This window comes from Schistocerca nitens, chromosome 5 (genome assembly GCF_023898315.1).
Source record: "Schistocerca nitens isolate TAMUIC-IGC-003100 chromosome 5, iqSchNite1.1, whole genome shotgun sequence".
Classification (NCBI taxonomy): Eukaryota; Metazoa; Arthropoda; class Insecta; order Orthoptera; family Acrididae; genus Schistocerca; species Schistocerca nitens.
In genome coordinates, this window is record NC_064618.1 from 272,304,287 (window position 1) to 272,324,595 (window position 20,309).

At 44.9% G+C, this 20,309-nt stretch overlaps 1 protein-coding gene across 1 annotated transcript in view; it reads right to left on the reverse strand.

Moving 5' to 3' along the window:
- LOC126260378 (uncharacterized) overlaps nucleotides 1-20,309 on the reverse strand; it is a 173,963-nt gene that overhangs the window by 18,464 nt on the left and 135,190 nt on the right. Inside the window, exon 4 of the mRNA XM_049957705.1 lies at nucleotides 413-641. Within this exon, the coding sequence (XP_049813662.1) occupies nucleotides 413-641 (229 nt within the window). The remainder of the gene's footprint in view (nucleotides 1-412; nucleotides 642-20,309) is intronic.

Sequence of the window (20,309 nt, forward strand, 5' to 3'; positions counted from 1 at the left end):
AATGTCGAACCAATGTACGTTGGAAAATAATTAGTTCCAATTCTGGCCTACAGGTGAACATCTGGCGTTGTGAATGCAACAAAGATGTAAAGAAATTTTTTCCAGATGTAACGCATTAGGAGTGGGACATGGGCAGAAAAGGGCAAGCAAGAGAGACAAACAGACGTCGACCAGATGCTGTGCAGCGCCAGATTGCACCTGGTCGCCAAAATTGGAACTATCTTTTTGTCCAGCGGAAATCGGTTCGACGTTAGCGCATTAGCATATCTACCAAGTTTCGCTGCCAACGGTATTTACAGCCCATACTGGACCTCCGTGAGTAGCTACACTTTAATTGTAAACACTCAGCATCACGGGCAACTAGCCTACAGCACAGAATGAAGGACTGTTAACAGGTGGAGTGGTTACGGACCTGCACCAGGTTCCTGGGAATGTGCGCTCTGGAGCGAGGGCTGCTGGCCAGCAGCACCTGCTGCAGCGCCGCCGAGGTGCGCGCGGGTGGCAGGATCTCCGTCAGGTCGGCGTACTCCACGGTGGGGCCGGCGCCGCCCCCGCTACCCCCGCCTCTGCCAGCTGAGGCCGCGCAGTAGCCGTCGCGGTGGTCCCCGCCCGCCGCCTTGCACGGTATCTTCCTGCGGTACCTGCAACAAAACGCAAAAACGGCTGAGACACACGCCACGTATGCAGGTTCACAAACAGCACAAAACATTCCAAATGTGGGAACATGTCGCCGAGTGCATCAACGGAAAACTGAGGCATCCATGTATGTTGTGTGGGGTATGTGGAGGATACGGTTCAGGCGGGAATTGATTCTGTGATGTTTTGGGGGTGTTTTCCGTACCATGATGTGGGCAGCCTTTCGAAATGACTATACAAAAGACGACGACGTAAAGCCAGAATGAGATTTCCACTCTGCAGCGGAGTGTGCGCTGATATGAAACTTCCTGGCAGATTAAAACACGTGTGCCGGACCGAGACTCGAACTCGGGACCTGTGCCTTTCGCGGACAAGTGCTTTACCACAGTTCTAATCTGCCACGAAATTTCATTTAAGCGCACACTCCGCGGCAGAGTGGAAATCTCATTCTGGAAACATCCCCCAGGCTGTGGCTAAGCATGTCTCCGCAATATCCTTTCTTTCAGGAGCGCTAGTTCTGCAACGTTCGCAGGAGAGCTTCTGTAAAGTTTGGAAGGTAGGAGACGAGGTACTGGCAGAAGTAAAGCTGTGAGGACGGAGCGTGAGTCGTGCTTGGGTAGCTCAGTTGGTAGAGCACTTGCCCGCGAAAGGCAAAGGTCCCGAGTTCGAGTCTCGGTCCGGCACACAGATTTAATCTGCCAGGAAGTTTCAAGACGAAGTAAATATTCCAGAATTCGAATCGAGAACAGCTGCCAACATGAGTAACGTAAACGTAAATATCCTCAGAGTAGTTCAAATGGCTCTGAACACTATGGGACTTAACATCTGAAGTCATCAGTCCCCTAGAACTTAGAACTACTTAAACCTAACTAACCTAAGGACATCACGCACATCCATGCCCGAGGCAGGATTCGAACCTGTGACCGTAGCGGTCGCGCGGTTCCACACTGTAGCGCCTAGAACCGCTCGGCCACCACGGCCGCCCTCTGAGTAGTGAAGCAACTTAAATCACTTAATAAAAACAAGTCTTCTGGTCCAGACTGTAAACCAATTAGGTTCCTTTCGGAGTATGCTGATGCATTAGCGCCATACTTAACAATCATATACAACCGTTCGCTCGACGAAAGATCCGTACCCAAAGACTGGAAAGTTGCACAGGTCACACCAATATTCAAGAAAGGTAGTAGGAGTAATCCACTAAATTATAGGCCCATATCGTTAACATCGATATGCAGCAGGATCTTAGAACATGTACTATATTCGAACATTATGAATTACCTACAAGAAAACGGTCTATTGACACACAGTCAACATGGATTTAGAAAACATCGTTCCTGAGAAACACAACTAGCTCTTTTTTCACATGAAGTGTTGAGTGCTATTGACAAGGGATTTCAGATCGATTCCGTATTTCCGGATTTCCGGAAGGCTTTGACACTTAACCAAACAAGCGGCTTGTAGTGAAATTGCGTGCTTATAGAATATGGTCTCAGTTATGTGACTGGATTTGTGATTTCCTGTCAGAGAGGTCACAGTTCGTAGTAATGGACGGAAAGTTATCGAGTAAAACAGAAGTGATTTCTGGCGTTCCCCAAGGTAGTGTTATAGGCCCTTTGCTGTTTCTAATCTATATAAACGATTTGGGAGACAATCTGAGCAGCCGTCTTAGGTTGTTTGCAGATGACGCTGCCGTTTATCGACTAATAAAGTCATCAGATGATCGAAACAAATTGCAAAATGATTAAAAAATATATCTGAATGGTGCGAAAATTGGCAGTGACCCTAAATAACGAAAAGTGTGACATCATCCACATTATTGCTAAAAGAAGTTCGTTAAACTTCAGTTACACGATAAATCAGTATAATGTAAGGCGTAAATTCAACTAAATACGTAGGTATCACAATTACCAACAAGTAAAATTGGAAGGAACACGTAGAAAATGTTGTGGGGAAAACTAACCAAAGACTGCGTTTTATTGGCAGGACACCTAGAAAATTAACAGATATACTAAGGAGACTGACTACACTAAGTATGTCCGTCCTCTTTTAGAATACTACACAATCATCTTTATTGTAAACATGTATAAATCAGATCGTCAACAACAGTAAGTGAACCTTCATTAAGATCGATGAGGAACGAAAGTCTAAAAGGAACAAAATGAAATAAAATTCAAAGACAGTGCATCACATACACTGAAGAGCCAAAGAAAATGGTGCATCTGCCTAATATCGTGTAGGGCCCCTGGCAGCACGCAGAATGCGGCAACACACGTGGCATAGGCTCGACTGATGTCTAAAGTAGAGCTGGAGGGAATTGACGTCATGAATACTGCAGGGCTGTCCACAAATCCGCGAAAGTACGACGGGGTGGAGACCTCTTCTGAACACCACGTTGCAAGGCATCAAAGATATGGTCAATAGCGTTCGTGTATGGGGAGTTTGGTAGCCAGCGGAAGTGTTAAAACTCAGAAGTGTATTCCTGGAGCCACTTTGTAGCAATTCTGGACGTGTGGATTGTTGCACTGCCCTGCTGGAACTGCTAAAGTCCCTCGGAATGCACAATCAACATGAATGGATGCAGGTGATCTGACAGGATGCTTACATATCTATCACCAATCAGAGTCGTATCTATACATATCAGGGGTCCCATAGCACACCAACTGTACAAGCCCCACACCATTACAGAACCTCCACAAGCTTGAACAGTTACCTACTGACATGCAGTGTCCAGGGAATCATGAGCTTGTCTCCATACCCGCACGCGTCCATCCGCTCGATACAATTTGAAACGAGACTCGTCCGAGCAGGCAACAGTCCAGTGTCGGTGTTGACGGGCCCAGGATGGAGGCCCAGCACTAAAATCTGCAGCAATTTGCAGAAGGGTAGCACTTCTGTCAAGTTGAATGATTCCCTTAAGTCGTCGTCGGTTCCGTTCCAGCAAGATGTTTCCCAGCCGCAGCGATGTCGGAGATTTGATGCTTTACCGGATTCCTGATATTCATGGTTCACTCGTGAAATGGTCGTACGTAAAAATCCCCACTTCAAAGCTACCTCGATGTTGTGACCCATTGCTCGTGCGCCGACTATAACACCACTTTAACTCACTGACATCTTGATAACCTATCATTGCAGCAGCAGTAACCGATGTAACAACTGCGCCAGACACTTACTGTCTTATATAGGCTCTGCCGACCGCAGCGCCGTCTTCTGCGTGTTTGTATATCTCTGTATTTGAATACGCATGCCTATACCAGTTTCTTGGAGCTTTAGTGTACAAGAATACTCTAAGTGCTATTAATAATACAAAATATTAAAGTAAACAATAGGAGGTAGAGCGCGGGGGAGGGGGGAGGAGGGCAGGCGATGGGAGGGGTAAATGGATGCTTGCTGAAGAAGGACGCGAGAGAGACAGAAATTCATAGGGTGGTCCATTGATCGTGACCCGGCCAAATATCTCACGAAATTAGCGTCAAACGAAAAAAAAAACAAAGAACAAAACTTGTCTAGCTTGAAGGGGGAAACCAGATGGCGTCGCCATAATTCAAACGGATATCAGCTGATTTTTTTAAAAATACGAACCCCAATTTTTTATTACATATTCGTGTAGTACGTAAAGAAAAATGAATGTTTTAGTTGGACCATTGTTTTCGCTTTGTGATAGGTGGCGCTGTAATAGTCACAAACACATGGCTCAATTTTAGACGAACAGATCGTAACAGGTAGGTTATTTTAAATTAAAATACAGAACGTAGGTTCGTTTTAACATTTTATTTTGCCATCGATAAAATGGGGGACAATTATCCTTCCTCCCATAATTCCGCACCATACATTAACCCGCCAAGGTCACTGATGTTCCACTTGTCGCAGCCATCGTGGATTTCCGTTGCCCAATAGTGCATATTATGCCGGTTTACGTTACCGCTGTTGGTGAATGACGCTTCGTCACTAAATAGAACGCGTGTAAGAAAATCGGTCATCGTCCCGTAATTTCTCTGTGTCCAGTGGCAGAACTTTACACGACGTTCAAAGTAGTCGCCAAGCATTTCCTGGTGCATAGAAATATGGTACGGGTGCAATCGCTGTTGATGTAGCATTCTCAATACCGAAGTTTTTGAGATTCCCGATTCTCGCGCAGTTTATCTGCCATTGATGTGCGGATTAGCCGCGACAGCAGCTAAAACACCTACTTGGGCATCATTTTTTGCAGGTCGTGGTTGATGCTTCACGTGTGGGTGAACACTTCCTGTTTCCTTAAATAACGTAACTATCCGGCGAACGGTCCAGACACTTGGATGATGTCGTCCAGGATACCGAGCAGCATACATAGCACACGGCCGTTGGGCACTTTGATCACAATAACCATATATAAACACGATATCGACCTTTTCCGCAATTGGTAAACGATCCATTTTAACACGGGTAATGTATCACGAAGCAAATACCGTCCGCACTCCCGGAATGTTACGTGATACCTCGTACTTATACGTTTGTGACTATTACAGCGCCATCTATCACAAAGCGAAGAAAGTGGTCTAACTAAAACATTCATATTTCTTTACGTACTACACAAATACGTGATAAAAATGGGGGTGCCTATTTTAAAAAACGCAGCTGATATCCGTTTGAACTATGGCAGCGCCATCTAGGGGGCCAACCATAGCACCATCTGGTTTCCCCTTCAAGCTAGAAGAGTTTCGTTCTTTGTAATTTTTTCCTTTGATGCTTATTTCTTGAGATATTTGGCCTGGTCACTATCAATGGACCACCCTGTATATTGCTAAGCCAAGACTTATAAAATTAAGAAAATTAAGATGGTTAACAGTATAATTAAGAGAGAGAAGAGGGTCTGGAATCAAGTACAGTGGGGGGGGGGGGTATGTCGAAGGATGGGGTGGGGTGGGGAGGACGCTAAATAAAATGACAGTTTGGACATAAGCGCACTTTTCATTACATGTTGAAGCAGGAAAAATCAAAAAGAGCGAAGATGTGGGAGAAATTTGGGTGGTGGATTGATGGGAGAGGGCCAAAAACTTCAAAGAACCTACCCATAGGCGAGTGGTTGAAGGTTCAAAGCGAAGGTGTGGGGGGAGGGGGCAGTTCAAGAGACTGTGACATATAACGACAAACAAATCATTGTGAACGGGAGGGGGGGGGGGGGGAGGCTGGTTGGGGAAGCATAGTAATCCTTAAGATTAGGTTGGTATACTGGCGGAACCTCTCGTGATATCTAGTGGTCAATTCCGCAATACTTAGGAGTGTCCGGATACTTTTGGTTGCATACGGTACTTTTCCTTCCGTAGGCATTGGTTACAGATTAGAAAGTTTTTCCGAACGGAAAAGCACAGAGTGAGTGTTAGTTTTGATTAACATGCTGTTAGTAGCGTCTGAAGCTAGGAGAGAAACTGAGCAGCTTTGTGTAGCACGAGTTCTGACGGCGGAATGCACAGAGCTCCTTTGTGCGAGTGAGAGGTCACCCCACCCTCGGCGTTCTTAATGCCTTCTGTACAAAACAAGTCCCTGAACAGGAGCTTCTACGCAGAACTGCCACTCGGCCCCGAAGCTGTAGAGACCTCGTGAGGAGTTACTGGAAAAGCACTACCAATTAGCTGACAGCTGCCGTACTGTAGGTAGTCCCCCTATATTTCTAGAAAGGGAATGCTATAAGCACGCTCAGCCTGTAATTATCGCTAGAGGACGTAATCAGATCGACAGGTGCATATCAAGATATAGAATACATCTGACTGCGATATCATAGGTCTGCCTAAGATATGTTCAAGTGTCGTGATTGCCTGTCAAAATGTGACTTGCTCTAAATCATGGGCCATTCTCCTACAATGGACGGTTTTGATTTAGGTGATCGGGATTAGGGGACTAATGGTAAGTGTCTGGTCATAATTTAAACTGCCAATGTTTACCTAAAATGTGAGCTGCACCCTCCCAATAAATAACTTCCTGTTGCCTTAATTAAATCTTTAACAGATGATGTCCTCGAAATTAGGACGAGGGAGGTCAGTGGAAGTTAACATGAAGCATGCCAAATGACACAGTCTATAAATATTTACGGCTGGTGGAAGGAATGAACTGACTGGACTACCTACATAGTGTGGAAAATGGTTTAAGGTAAACAAAGACGAATTCATAAAGCGTAGTAGAAAAGAGAATAACGGGCTGCTTAAATGGGGAACGACACAGTAGCAGAAATGGAAAAAAAGATTCTAAATAGGAAGTGAGGATACGTAAGACTTTCAGAGACAAGAAAATATCAGATGTAAATTGGCACGGCCGAAGAAAGCATTCCTCAATAAAAGAGCTGCACACAGGTTTCAGATACTAATATGGTACTTATTACAGGTTACTGAAAATGTGGCTCTGGAACGCAGCAACGCAAGATATCAAAACATGGAGCTCTATACATTCGAAAAAAAAGCAGGAGGTGCTGAAAATGTGTTGTTACGGAAAAACTGTATAATTTAAGTGGACAAAGTTAGAAAAGGAAAAGTGCTAGAAAGGATATATGTGGGAAGAAGTCTGTGAAAGACCATTACCAGAACAAAGGAGAGGTTAGTCGGACGCATCTGCTAAGGTATCTAGGAATGGTTAACCTGGCGCCTGAAGGAGCGGCAGAAGGGGTAAACAGTAAATGGAGAACAAGAATAAAAAATGCTGATCTTGCTGCAGAAGACGCTGGGTGTAATAGTTATGTAGCCATTTAAGATCTGTTACATAACGATCAGTCTGTCTATATGAAAGATAACAGCACAAGAAAGACAGTTGTGACGTTGCTACTGACAATGAAAACAAGACTCAGGAAAAATTAAGACACCTTTGGATCTGGCGATCTAGGAAAAGCGTTTGAAAGCCTCACGAAAATGCGAGTAAGATGGAAGAAAGACAGGTTGTATACACTATTTACGAGCCGGCCGGGGTGGCCGAGCGGTTCTAGGCGCTACAGTCTCGAACCGCGAGACCGCTACGATCGCAGGTTCGATTCCTCCTTCGGGCATGGATGTGTGTGATGTCCTTAGGTTAGTTAGGTTTAAGTAGTTCTAAGTCTAGGGGACTGATGACCACAGATGTTAAGTCCCATAGTGCTCAGAGCCATTTGAAGGAGAATCGTTGAGCGTGGCTGAAGTGCAACCCTTCCACAAATTGCTGCAAATTTCAACGCTGGGCCATCAATAAATGCCAGCGTGCGAACCACTCACCGAAACACTATCGATATTGGCTTTCGGAGCCGGAGGTCCACTCTTGCACCCTTGATGACTGCACGACACGCCTGGGACCATTAAAATCGACATTGGACTGTTGATGACTGGAACCATGGTGCCTGGTCGAACGAGTCTCACTTCAAATTGTATAGAGCGGATGGACGTGTATGGGTATGGAGATAACCTATTGAATCCATGGACTCTGCTTGTCAGCAGGGGAATGTTCGAGCTAGTGGATGCTCTGTAACGGTGTGGGGCGTGTGCAGTTGGAGTTAAATGGGACTCCTGTTACGTCTTGATTGAGACTGGGATGGCACGTACGGAAGGATCCTGTCTGATCACCTGCATCCATTTATGTCCACTGCGCATTCTGACGGACTTGGGCGATTCCAGCAGGACAATGCGACACTGCACACGTTCAGAACTGCTACAGAGTGTCTCCGGGAACACCCTTCTGAGTTTAAAAACTTTACTGGCCACCCGACTATTCAGAAATGAACATTACTGAGCATATCTTGGATGCCTTGCAACGTGCTGTTTAGGAGACATCTCCACTCTTACGGATTTATGGACGGCTCTGCAGGCTACATGGTGTCATTTCCCGCCGTCACTACTTCAGACATTAGTCGGGCCCATGTCACGTCGTTTTGCGGCACTTCTGGGTGCTCGCGGGGGCGCTACACGATATTAGGCAGGTGCACCAGTTTCTTTGGCTCTTCAGTCTATTTGTCTGGCATGCGGCAAAACATATCTCCATTATTTTGTGTTCTAATTTTTGTCAAGTGTAGAACTAGAGGATGAATCCGGCAGAACACCCCACAACTTGCTCAATTTTAAAATCGTGGTTAAATAATCCATGAAATAGAACAGACTTTACAAAAATCCTAAACAGTAAATAAATACTATTAAAATACGTAGTCAGGGCGAGTTTTTCAGACAGATCATGTATCACTGTAAAGGGCGAGCCTACGAGAACTACAAAGAAGTTGCTCGACTCCGTAACAAACGAACAATTCGAAAACGTTGGTTACAGTAGTCAACGGATTACTATCCCTGTCTCAGACATTTTTTTCTTGGCTGCTGCGCTGCGCATTTTGTTTTGTCCGTCAGTGTTGATGTCCGCTATCAAGAAAGCCATCTCTTTTCCGGTTGTGCTTGTCGAAAAAACGCGAGAGACGCTAAGAACTGAAAGGTGCGGTGACATCCGTGAAGAGAAAGGAGCCTTAAATCAAGCCGAGACTCCGTGTAGGAGTGAGCACACGCACACAGGCGCTCTCCCGCGCCCCGCACTGTACGAGTGTACAGAGCGGGCTGTCAGGCGGGGCGTGCTGCGCCGCTGTGCAGCGGTTCCGGGCCGACGCGGCGCCGTCCGTCTCCCGGCCCGCTGGTGAGGAGACAAAGCGACGGCTCGAGTAATTGCCGCCGGCCTGCGCACCCGCCCCGACACGGCCGTCCTGATTGCCCAACAAAGGCAGAGGCGAACACGCCCCTTGTGGAAACACCGCGATGGTGGCCGCCGTTCATAAGGCGTGCGTCGCGCGTGGGCCGAGGGCAGCCGTCCCAAACGGGTCATCGCCACGGCGCACAGTGCTAAGCACCCGTGCAACGTGAGGGCTCTACATCTACATCTGCACACACACTCCGCAATCCACCATACGGTGCGTGGCGGAGGGTACCTCGTACCACAACTAGCATCTTCTCTCCCTGTTCCACTGCCAAACACAACGAGAGAAAAATGACTGCCTATATGCCTCTGTACGAGCCCTAATCTCTCTTATCTTTGTGGTCTTTTCGCGAAATGTAAGTTGGCGGCAGTAAAATTGTACTGCAGTCAGCCTCAAATGCTGGTTCTCTAAACTTCCTCAGTAGGGATTCACGAAAAGAACGCCTTCTTTCCTCTAGAGACTCCCACCCGAGTTCCTGAAGCATTTCCATAACACTCGCGTGATGATCAAACCTACCAGTAACAAATCTAGCGGCCCGCCTCTGAATTGTTTCTATGTTCTCCCTCAATCCGACCTGATAGGGATCCCAAACGCTCGAGCAGTACTCAAGAATAGGTCGTATTAGTGTTTTAAAAGCTGTCTCCTTTACATATGAACCACATCTTCCCAAAATTCTACCAATGAACCGAAGACGACAATCCGCCTTCCCCACAACTGCCATTACATGCTTGTCCCACTTCATATCGCTCTGCAATGTTGCGCCCAAATATTTAATCGATGTGACTGTGTCAAGCGCTACACTACTAATGGAGTATTCAAACATTACGGGATTCTTTTTGCTATTCATCTGCATTAATTTACATTTATCTATATTTAGAGTTAGCTACCATATCAACGACGACATCTTCCCGTACACCACAGTGTCATCAGCAAACAGCCGCACATTGCTATCCACCCTATCCAAAAGATCATTTACGTAGATAGAAAACAACAGCGGACCTACCACACTTCCCTGGGGCACTCCTGATGACACCCTCACCTCCGATGAACACTCACCATCGAGGACAACGTACTGGGTTTATTACTTAGGAACTCATCGAATCACTCACATACTTTGGAACCAATCCCATATGCTCTTACATTAGTTAGGAGTCTGCAGTGGGGCACCGAGTCAATCGCTTTCCGGAAGTCAAGGAATATGTCATCCGTCTGATACCCTTCATCCATGGTTCGCAAGAGATTGTGTGAAAAAAGGGCGAGTTGCGTTTCGCAGGAGCGATGCTTTCTAAAGCCGTGCTGATGCATGGACAGCAACTTCTCCAGCGGCAATGGAGCAGCGGCACCAAACGGAGAAGACGCCGACTGCAATATTTAGGACCGTCAACAAGAATGAAACAAACTGCTCAACAAAAAAACTGAAGCCCTATGTAGTGGAGGTGTAAACGAAATGTTTCGCGGACTGAGTGAGTGCGTGATACTACATCAGTGGTTTCGAAACCAAATCTAATTTACAAACGTCGTGGTACACTACTGGCCATTGAAATTGCTACACCACGAACATGACGTGCTACAGACGCGAAATTTAACCGACAGGAAGAAGATGCTGTGATATGCAAATGATTAGCTTTTCAGAGCATTCACACAAGGTTGGCGCCGGTGACGACACCTATAACGTGCCGACATGACGAAAGTTTCCAACCGATTTCTCATACACAAACAGCAGTTGACCGGCGTTGCCTGGTGAAACGTTGTTGTGATGGCACGTGTAAGAAGGAAAAATGCGTGCCATCACGTTTCCGGCTTTGATAAAGGTCGGATTGTAGCCCATCGCGATTGCGGTTTATCGTATCGCGACATTGCTGCTCGCGTTGGCCGAGACCCAATCACTGATAGCAGAATATGGAATTGGTGGGTTCGAGAGGGTAATACGGAACGCCGTGCTGGATCCCAACGGCCTCCTATCAGTAGCAGTCGAGATGACAGGCATCTTATCCGCATGGCTGTAACGGATCGTGCAGCCACGTCTCGATCCCTCAGTTAACAGATGGGGACGTTTGCAAGACAACAACCATCTGCACCAACAATTCGACGACGTTTGCAGCAGCATGGACTATCAGCTCGGAGACCATGGCTGCGGTTACCCTTGACGCTGCATCACATACAGGAGCGCCTGCGACGGTGTACTCAACGACGAACCTGGGTGCACGAATGGCAAAACGCCATTTTTCCGGATGAATCCAGGTTCTGTTTACAGCATCATGATGGTCGGATTCGTGTTTGGCGACATCGCGGTGAACGCACATTGGAAGTGTGTATTCGTCATCGTCATACTGGCGTATCACCCGGCGTCATGGTATGGGGTGCCATTGGTTACACGTTTCGGTCACCTCTTGTTCGCATTGACGGCACTTTGAACAGTGGAAGTTACATTCCAGATGTGTTACGCCCCTTTGCTCTACCCTTCATTCGATCCCTGAGAAACCCTACATTTCAGCAGGATAATGCACGACCTATAAGGGCCTTTCTGGATACAGAAAATGTTCGACTGCTCCCCTGGCCAGCACATTCTCCAGATCTCTCACCAACTGAAAACGTCTGGTCAACGATGGCCGAGCAACTGGCTCGTCATAATACGCCAGTCACTAGTCTTGATGAACTGTGGTATCGTGTTGAAGCTGCATGGGCAACTGTACCTGTACACGCCATCCAAGCCGTTATTACGGCCAGAGGTGGTTGTTCTGGGTAGTGATTTCTCAGGATCTATGCACCCAAATTGCGTGAAAATGTGATCACACGTCAGTTCTAGTTGGAATGTCTATATTGTGGATTTGTTGGGCTAGTTCGTAACTGTTTTTGATACTGAAATTGCTGTCATATATCAAAAACAAGTTATGAACTAGCCCAACAAATCCACAATATAGACATTCCAACTAGTGCAAGTTTCGCCTCATTAGATATTAAACGCTTGTATACAAATATACCCATTAATGAGACGATTAACATAATTACGGATAACTTAATACAATACAAAAGTATGACTAATGATGGAATAATAGAATTTATAGAACTGCTTCAATGCATTTGAGACTACAATTATTTCTCTTTTATTACTAAAATCTATTGTCAGAAAGATGGCTTAGCAATGGGCAATTCTTTGGCTGGGACAGTTGCACACATTTTCGTGAACCACATTGTGATGCAATTCCCGAAAAATAACCCTGATATTGCAAACAGAATCATATATTACAAGCGATATGTAGATGATACATTAGTGCTTTATAATGGTTCAAAAGATGAAATTGAGAAGCTTGCTGTAAAGTTAAACTCTATGCATCCGAAGTTACAATTTACAGTTGAGCATGAAAACAAAAATCTATTTACTATCTAGATCTCACTATAACTAATAACAACGGGAAACATTGCTTCACCATATACAGAAAACCTACAACCACTGATATTATTAATGCCACATCATGTCATCCTGACAAGTATAAAAAAGCATTTTTTAAGTCTATGATACACCGAATACTAGTATTACCGCTGGAAGCTAATGAGATCAAAAAGGAAATGACCATCTTAAAACAACTTGCGAAAACCAATTCATTCGACACACGACAGGTATATATCATAGCATTCAGAACTGTCAATACTTTACAACAAAAATTAAGACATACCATAAGTAAAGATAATGAAAAATTTACTAGATCAGGAGTGTATAAGATCCAATGTAAAGACTATAAGAAAATATATATCGGCCGAACAGGTCGAAATTTTGCAGTAAGGTACAAAGGACATACGTCGGGTACCTCACGAACAAAATCTGTATTCGGCCATCATATAACATTTAGTAACCATGCTGAGGGGACAGTACAGCAGAATCTACAAGTTTTTCATTATGCAAATAAAGGCTTACTTATGAATATCTTAGAAGAAATCGAGATATATGCTCATTTGGAAACCAAATCATCAATGCTGCTCAATGAACAATTAGATTTTCGCAAAAAAAATTTTTACGACCTTTTTGACGAAATTTTATAATGAAGATGCACCTACTCTCTCGTTTTACATTATAAGATTAGTTATACCCATGGCAAAAACTATGTATGAAAAATATGTTATACAACATATAAAATTTTTATTAAATTGAGATTGATTATTATAAAAACTATTAGATCGATGAGTTTTAAATATTTAATCAGCGGTCTCATCAGTTATTCAGACATACATAACGCGGAACGTACCCTTGGCTGCTACCCCACTGTTATAAAGAATGTCACTATGAAAACTACAGTTAAAGTAAGACGATTCTGCAACATCCATCAAAGATGCAATTGTGATGTAGGCTACTCGGTATAATCGATTTATACCACAACTCCAAGAACTTTTACACCTTTGATTTAACTGACACTGCAATAGTATTACGGCTGCCCATAGAGGGCACAGCTATTACACATCGTAGTTTACCGTTTTTATCTAAAATACAAATAAGTTTTACACATACTAACTATCTGTTAATCAGACATTTTAAATGAATGAATTTTATGTTATTATTGTATTTCGCACTTTTATACTTTGACGACAGCGTCATATTATGAACGCTGATTGGCAGTTGTGAAGTAGTGTGAGAGGAAGTAGGCGGAGCCTCTGCGTATTTAAGCTCATGCTCAGCACTCCTAACCATTAGTTGACTTCGTAGCAGCTGAGGGGAGAGCTCCGCCTACCATCCTCCAAGGAAGCCATGGGTATAATAAGTTTTATTTTATCTTGTTAAAATTTTGTCGTCATTAGACACTTTTTATTTTAAGATTGGTCTCTAGTATTTTCTAAAATTAATTCGTAAGTCTGAAGATGGTTATATAAATATAACCGAAACCGGTCACCTATGTTATCGAGACAAAAGTGTTGTTATTAAGACTGAACTTTAGTTAAAATATAAAACTCTATTGATCACAGTTTCCAAAAATGTTTACGAAAATTGTACGAAGAAGAATAGTTGTCCATAGCGATTGTGGATTATTCTTCAGAGAAACCAGTGATCACGTCGGGCGGAACGAAGCAACCGTGATGCGGATCTGTAATAGCTGTACGCAGGAGGGAACAACTGACCGACGGGACCAGATCCGCACACCTCGTCGCATCACATTACATGATGACAGGCATATTGTGCGTATGGCGGTGATGGCTCGCTCTGCCACATCGCGAACCACACCACAACGAATTCAATCTGTTGAGCAACAAGCACTGTCTGCGCATACTATTCGACGTCGTTTTCAGCAGAATGAACAGTTCGCAAGGTGTTCATTGTTGTGTTTATCACAGAGTCAGCACCACAGGCGTTTGCCCCGGCAATGGTGCGATAAATGACGGACGTGAACAACCGAAAGGAACGACATTGTTTTTATCGACGAACCCCGACTCTGCCTTTACCACCACTATAGTCGGATTAGAGCCTGGAGACACCCTGGTGAAAGACTCCTGAACTGTTGCCTTAAGCATCGCCGTACTGGTCCTCACGGGGTGGTATTGGATCCCACACTCGCACCTCTCAAGTACGCATTGCCATTCCACTAACCAGTCACCGTTACATCTCTGAAGTGTTGGAGCCTGTTGCTCTACCATGCCTGCTCTATCATGCCTTCAGAGCTTGCCTCGACCACATTGTAACAGATAACGTGCGACCACATGGAGCACGCAGTGTTCAAGAAATCTTCACCGCCCAAGGAGCTGCACTGTTTCCTTAGCCTCCTTGTTCTCCCGATCTCTCCCCTATCGAAAATGCATGGTCGATGATTGAGGAGCGACTGGTCTAGGATACACAACCCGCTGGCTGCACCATATCAAACTTTGGCAATATGTGGAAACACGATGGACTGCTATACTCTAACAACACATCTGGAGTCTCTTTGACTCAAGACCGAGGCGTGCAGAAGTGGTTATAGCCAGCAATTCATTATCTTCCTCACTTCACATGGGGCTGTACTGTCAATCACGTGATCTTTGTACGACGTGTTATCTCCCAAATCAGTTCCAAATTGATTTGGTTGTCATATCGCGGTTTGAATGGCCAGCAATATACACTGATCAGCCAGAACATTACAACCACCTAATTAGCAGCCGGTATGTACACCTTTGACACAGATAGCAGCGGCGGCGCATCGCAGCATGATAGCAAAGAGGCCCTAGTACGTCACTGGTAGGAGTTGGCGTCACATCTTCACACACAACTCACCTAATTCATTCCGGGGAGAGGATTGAAGAGCTCTGACTTCAATCACATCCCAGATGTGTTCGATCGGTTCAGATCACTACTGTGTTCAAAAAATGGTTCAAATGGCTCTGAGCACTATGGGACTTAACATCTGAGGTCAGCAGTCCCCTAGAACTTAGAACTACTTAAACCTAACCAACCTAAGGACATCACACACACCCATGCCCGAGGTAGGGTTCGTACCTGCGACCGTAGCGGTCGGGCGGTTCCAAACTGAAGTGCCTAGAACCGCTCGGCCACTTCGACCGGCGCTACTGTGGACCACTCCAGCACTCTACTGGCCTTGTGACATGGCGCATTATCTTGGTGAAAAATGTCACTGCCGACGAGAAATAAGATCGTCATGAAGGACAGTACGTGGTCTGCAACCTGTGCACGGTACACCTTGACCGTCATGGTTCCTTCCACGAACTCCGCTAGGGCGATGGATGCCCAGGTGAATTTTCCCCAGAGAATAATGGAACCGTCTCCAGCTTGTCTCCGTCCCGCAGTGAAGACGTCAAGGAGCTGTTCCGCTAGAAGACGATGGATCCGTGCCCTCCCATCGAGATGGTGAAGAAAGTATCGGAATTCATCAGATCGTGCAACGCTCTGCCATTGCGGCACCGTCTAGTGCCGATGGTCATGTACTCATTTCAATAGCCTCCTCTTCAACCAACTAAACTACCACGTAATCCTCTTATCCGAAACGTGGTTGAAACCACACATATCCTCTGCATCTATTCATCTCCCAGGGTACACATTTCTTAGGGCAGACAGATCAAAAAAACCGAGGTGGCGGCGTCGGCGCGTATATACGAACAGATCTCAAAGCGAAAGTCTTATGTACGTCAAATCCTGCTGAAGAAAAAGAGGCTGAATTCATGTTCATTGAAATAAATATACAAAGTCGGAAATTCTTGACTGGCGTCGTGTACAAGCCGCCAAAAATAAGCTCAATGAGTCCCTTCCAGTCGGAATTACATTCACTTCAGTGTCAATACGAACATGTCATCGTAATGGGTGACTTGAACATAGACCTGCTAAGAGACACTCCCTCCGCAATAAACCTAAGAAGACTGTTTAGTTGCAATAGCATGAACATTCTTCCATTACAACCTACACACCATACGGCGCACAGTCATACTCTTATAGACGTAATCGCAACGAAACAGACTGACAAAGTAAGAGATGTTGGTCAAACATCGGCCCCTGGCCTCTCAGCACATGATGTAATATTCCTGGCCTACTCTGTGCAGCCCCCAAGGATCAAATCGCGTTACATAACTTGTAGGAACATGAAACGTATTGACCTTGACGCTCTAACAGCCGATTGCTCAGAAATCTCATGGCATCAAATAATCAGAAAACCCACAATCGACGGCAAAATTAATGAACTTGGTGATAAACTCACTGCCCTCTATGACAAACATGCACCTGTGCGCACAATCCGTGTAAGAAAATCTCCTGCTCCATGGCTGACAGCTGAATTACGTCAAATGATGACTAATAGGGATGCTGCCCACAGGCGTTTCAAGGCAGATCCGAAACCCGAGCGTTTCGAAGAATATAGAAAGCTACGGAACAGAGTGAAACAATGCATTCGCAATGCTAAAATCAGGCACGCTCGCTCCCTTGTATGCAGCGATCTGACGCCCACGACTCTATGGAAGAATCTCCGTAGCTTGGGGGTCGGAAAGGCAAAATCGGAAACCACTTTTCATGTGTCAGCTAACGAATTAAATGAATTTTTCTCTGCCCTCTGAATACCAGCACAGCTGATAATTACCGTCCACAAGAATCCCTAAACAGGATAACTAACAACGATACCTTCCATCTAAAACATGTAACAACAAATACGGCAAGAAAAGCAATAATGAGAATCTCTTCTGATGCAATAGGCAACGACAGTATCGGTATAACCATGATTAAGAATGTTGCCGATATCTTAGTGCCTGTCTTAACTGACATATTTAATTTTTCCCTCGTGAACGGAATATATCCCACTGCATGGAAAAGAAGCCTAATTCGACCCATCCCTAAGATCGAAAACCCGCAACTGCCTAGTGATTACCGACCAATTAGCATACTGCCTGTTGTTTCCAAAGCACTTGAATATATTGTTCATGACCAAATCACTGAACACTTGCATGAATTCAGCCTATATGACAAATTTCAATCCGGTTTCCGTAAACATCACAGCACAAACACTGCTCTAATTAAAGTAACTGATGACCTGAAATATGCCATCGACAATCGAAAGGCAACAATATTGACGCTACTGGACTTCAGCAAAGCTTTTGACACTGTTAAGTTTGACATAATGCCCAGAAAAATGCAACAGCTTAATTTCTCTGAAAGTGCAATGAGATGGTTTGAAAGCTACTTAAAAGACAGACAGCAATGTGTTGTCTGCGTAAATGAAAAATCTTCCTGGAAACATGTTTCCTCGGGAGTGCCACAAGGATCAGTCTTAGGACCACTTTTGTTTTCTTTATATGTCAATGATATTTCATCGGTTCTGTCCTCCTGTAAATATTTCTATGCCGACGACCTCCAGCTCTACCTAAGCGTCAGACCTGAAGATGTAAACACTGCAATCGCTCAGATGAATGATGATCTGTCTTCTGTAGTGACATGGGCGAAAAACCTGGGGCTTAAACTAAATGCAAAAAAGACGCAAGTAATCTTAATAGCCCATCAGAAATTAATAAGTTCAGATTTCCGCGAACGGCTACCTCCTATTCTGCTCGACGGTACTCCAATACCATATCAGAAAACAGTGAAGAACTTGGGTGTAACTTTGGATGAGCATCTCAACTGGGCGGAGAATACAGTCGCAGTGTGTCGAAAGACGTCTGCTTGTCTCTATGCTCTCAAAAAGTTTCGGAACATATTTCCACTGGACTTGAAACGCCAGCTCGTGCAAGCACTCGTTCTACCGAACCTCCACTATTGTGATGTGATTCAACAAGGCATGAGCAGTGAAAACAAAAGACGGCTAGAGCTAACCATGAATGCCTGTGTGCGTTACACCTGCAACATTCGCCGATACGATCATGTTAGTGCTTCATACTCCCAGCTAGGGTGGCTGCGGCCGGACAAATTGCGCGACTACCACACTATGTCTACTCCACCGACTCCTCGAGGCGCAAACACCCCAGTACCTTGCTTCAGAGATTAAAAACCTGTCATGTCATCATAATCGAAACACGAGGTCACTCTTATTTGGTATCCTAACTGTGCCCACTCACAAAACAAAAACTTTTGCAAACTCCTTCTCAGTTGCCGCTGTCCGCCTCTGGAACAAACTGCCCCTTACCTTGCGCAAAATTCAATCTCCTGCTGCTTTTAAGAAGAAGTTGAAGCATTTCCTACTATCATCCTCATAAAGTTCTCCACAAAATTAATGTACAAGGACAATCCCCTCATCTGTCAAACAGCAAAGCTAGCGTCTCCTATGTTGCTCCTGAGATGCCTTCCTCTTCATCTATCTCTATTAGCCACGCAATATTCTTTTCCTTTATATTTCCTTAATTATGTTTCATCATGTCTCTCTATTCTTCTCCTCCCTTCACCATGAGTCTCCCTCATACTCCCTGCTGCCAGCACTCCTATCTCAAATCTGTCTGTTCAATAATGTCTAATTATAACAGTACTTGTGATCTAAGAATATAAACTCTATATGTATGTATTTTTCCAGGTGTACCTTTCAAATTGTTTATTTCACTTTTTGTACTAGATGTAGTTTAACATGCCTACTAAAACATATGAATGTAAAATAAGTAGAATGCCTGGTTAGATGTAAGAGAGGGCCTGATGGCCCTAATCTTGCCAGGTTAAATAAATAAATAAATAAATAAATAAATAAATAGCAGTTGCCGATGTTATGGTGTTAACATTGGCACATGCACGAGTCGTTGGCTGCTGAGACCTATAGTTAGGAGCGTCCAGTGCACTGATGTGTTCAGACACACTTGTCCTCTGCCCAGTATTACAGCCTGATGTTAGTTCCCCCACAGTTCGCCACCTTTCCTGTTTTACCTGTCTGCACAGCCTACGGCGTCCAACATCTGTAATGAGGGGTGGTTGCCCCAACCTTCGTTTGGACATGGTTTCATATTGGTTTCACCACATGTTGAAGACATTCACCACAGCACTCTTCGAACACCCCCCCGAAAAGTGGTGCAGTTTCCCAGGTGCTGGTATCGAGCCTCTGGGCCATCACAATCTGCCTTCGGTCGAACACCGATAGATCACACACCCTTCCCATTCTACACACAGACAGCACGCTCACTGATACTACATGCACCGTGCGTGTGACTGACTAGTAGTCATTCCTCCACGTGATACTATCGCTTGGACGTCTTTACATCGAAAGTGGTCATGTTCAGGCTAATCAGCATACAGGGTGTTACAAAAAGGTACGGCCAAACTTTCAGGAAACATTCCTCACACACAAATAAAGCAAAGATGTTATGTGGACATGTGTCCGGAAACGCTTAATTTCCATGTTAGAGCTCAGTTTAGTTTCGTCCACCTACGCTCAATGGAGCACGTTATCATGATTTCATACGGGATACTCTATCTGTGCTGCTAGAACATGTGCCTTTACAAGTACGACACAACATGTAGTTCATGCGCGATGGAGCTCCTGCACATTTCAGTCGAAGTGTTCGTACGCTTCTCAACAACAGATTCGGTGACCGATGGATTGGTAGAGATGGACCAATTCCATGGCCTCCACGCTCTCCTGACCTCAACCCTCTTGAC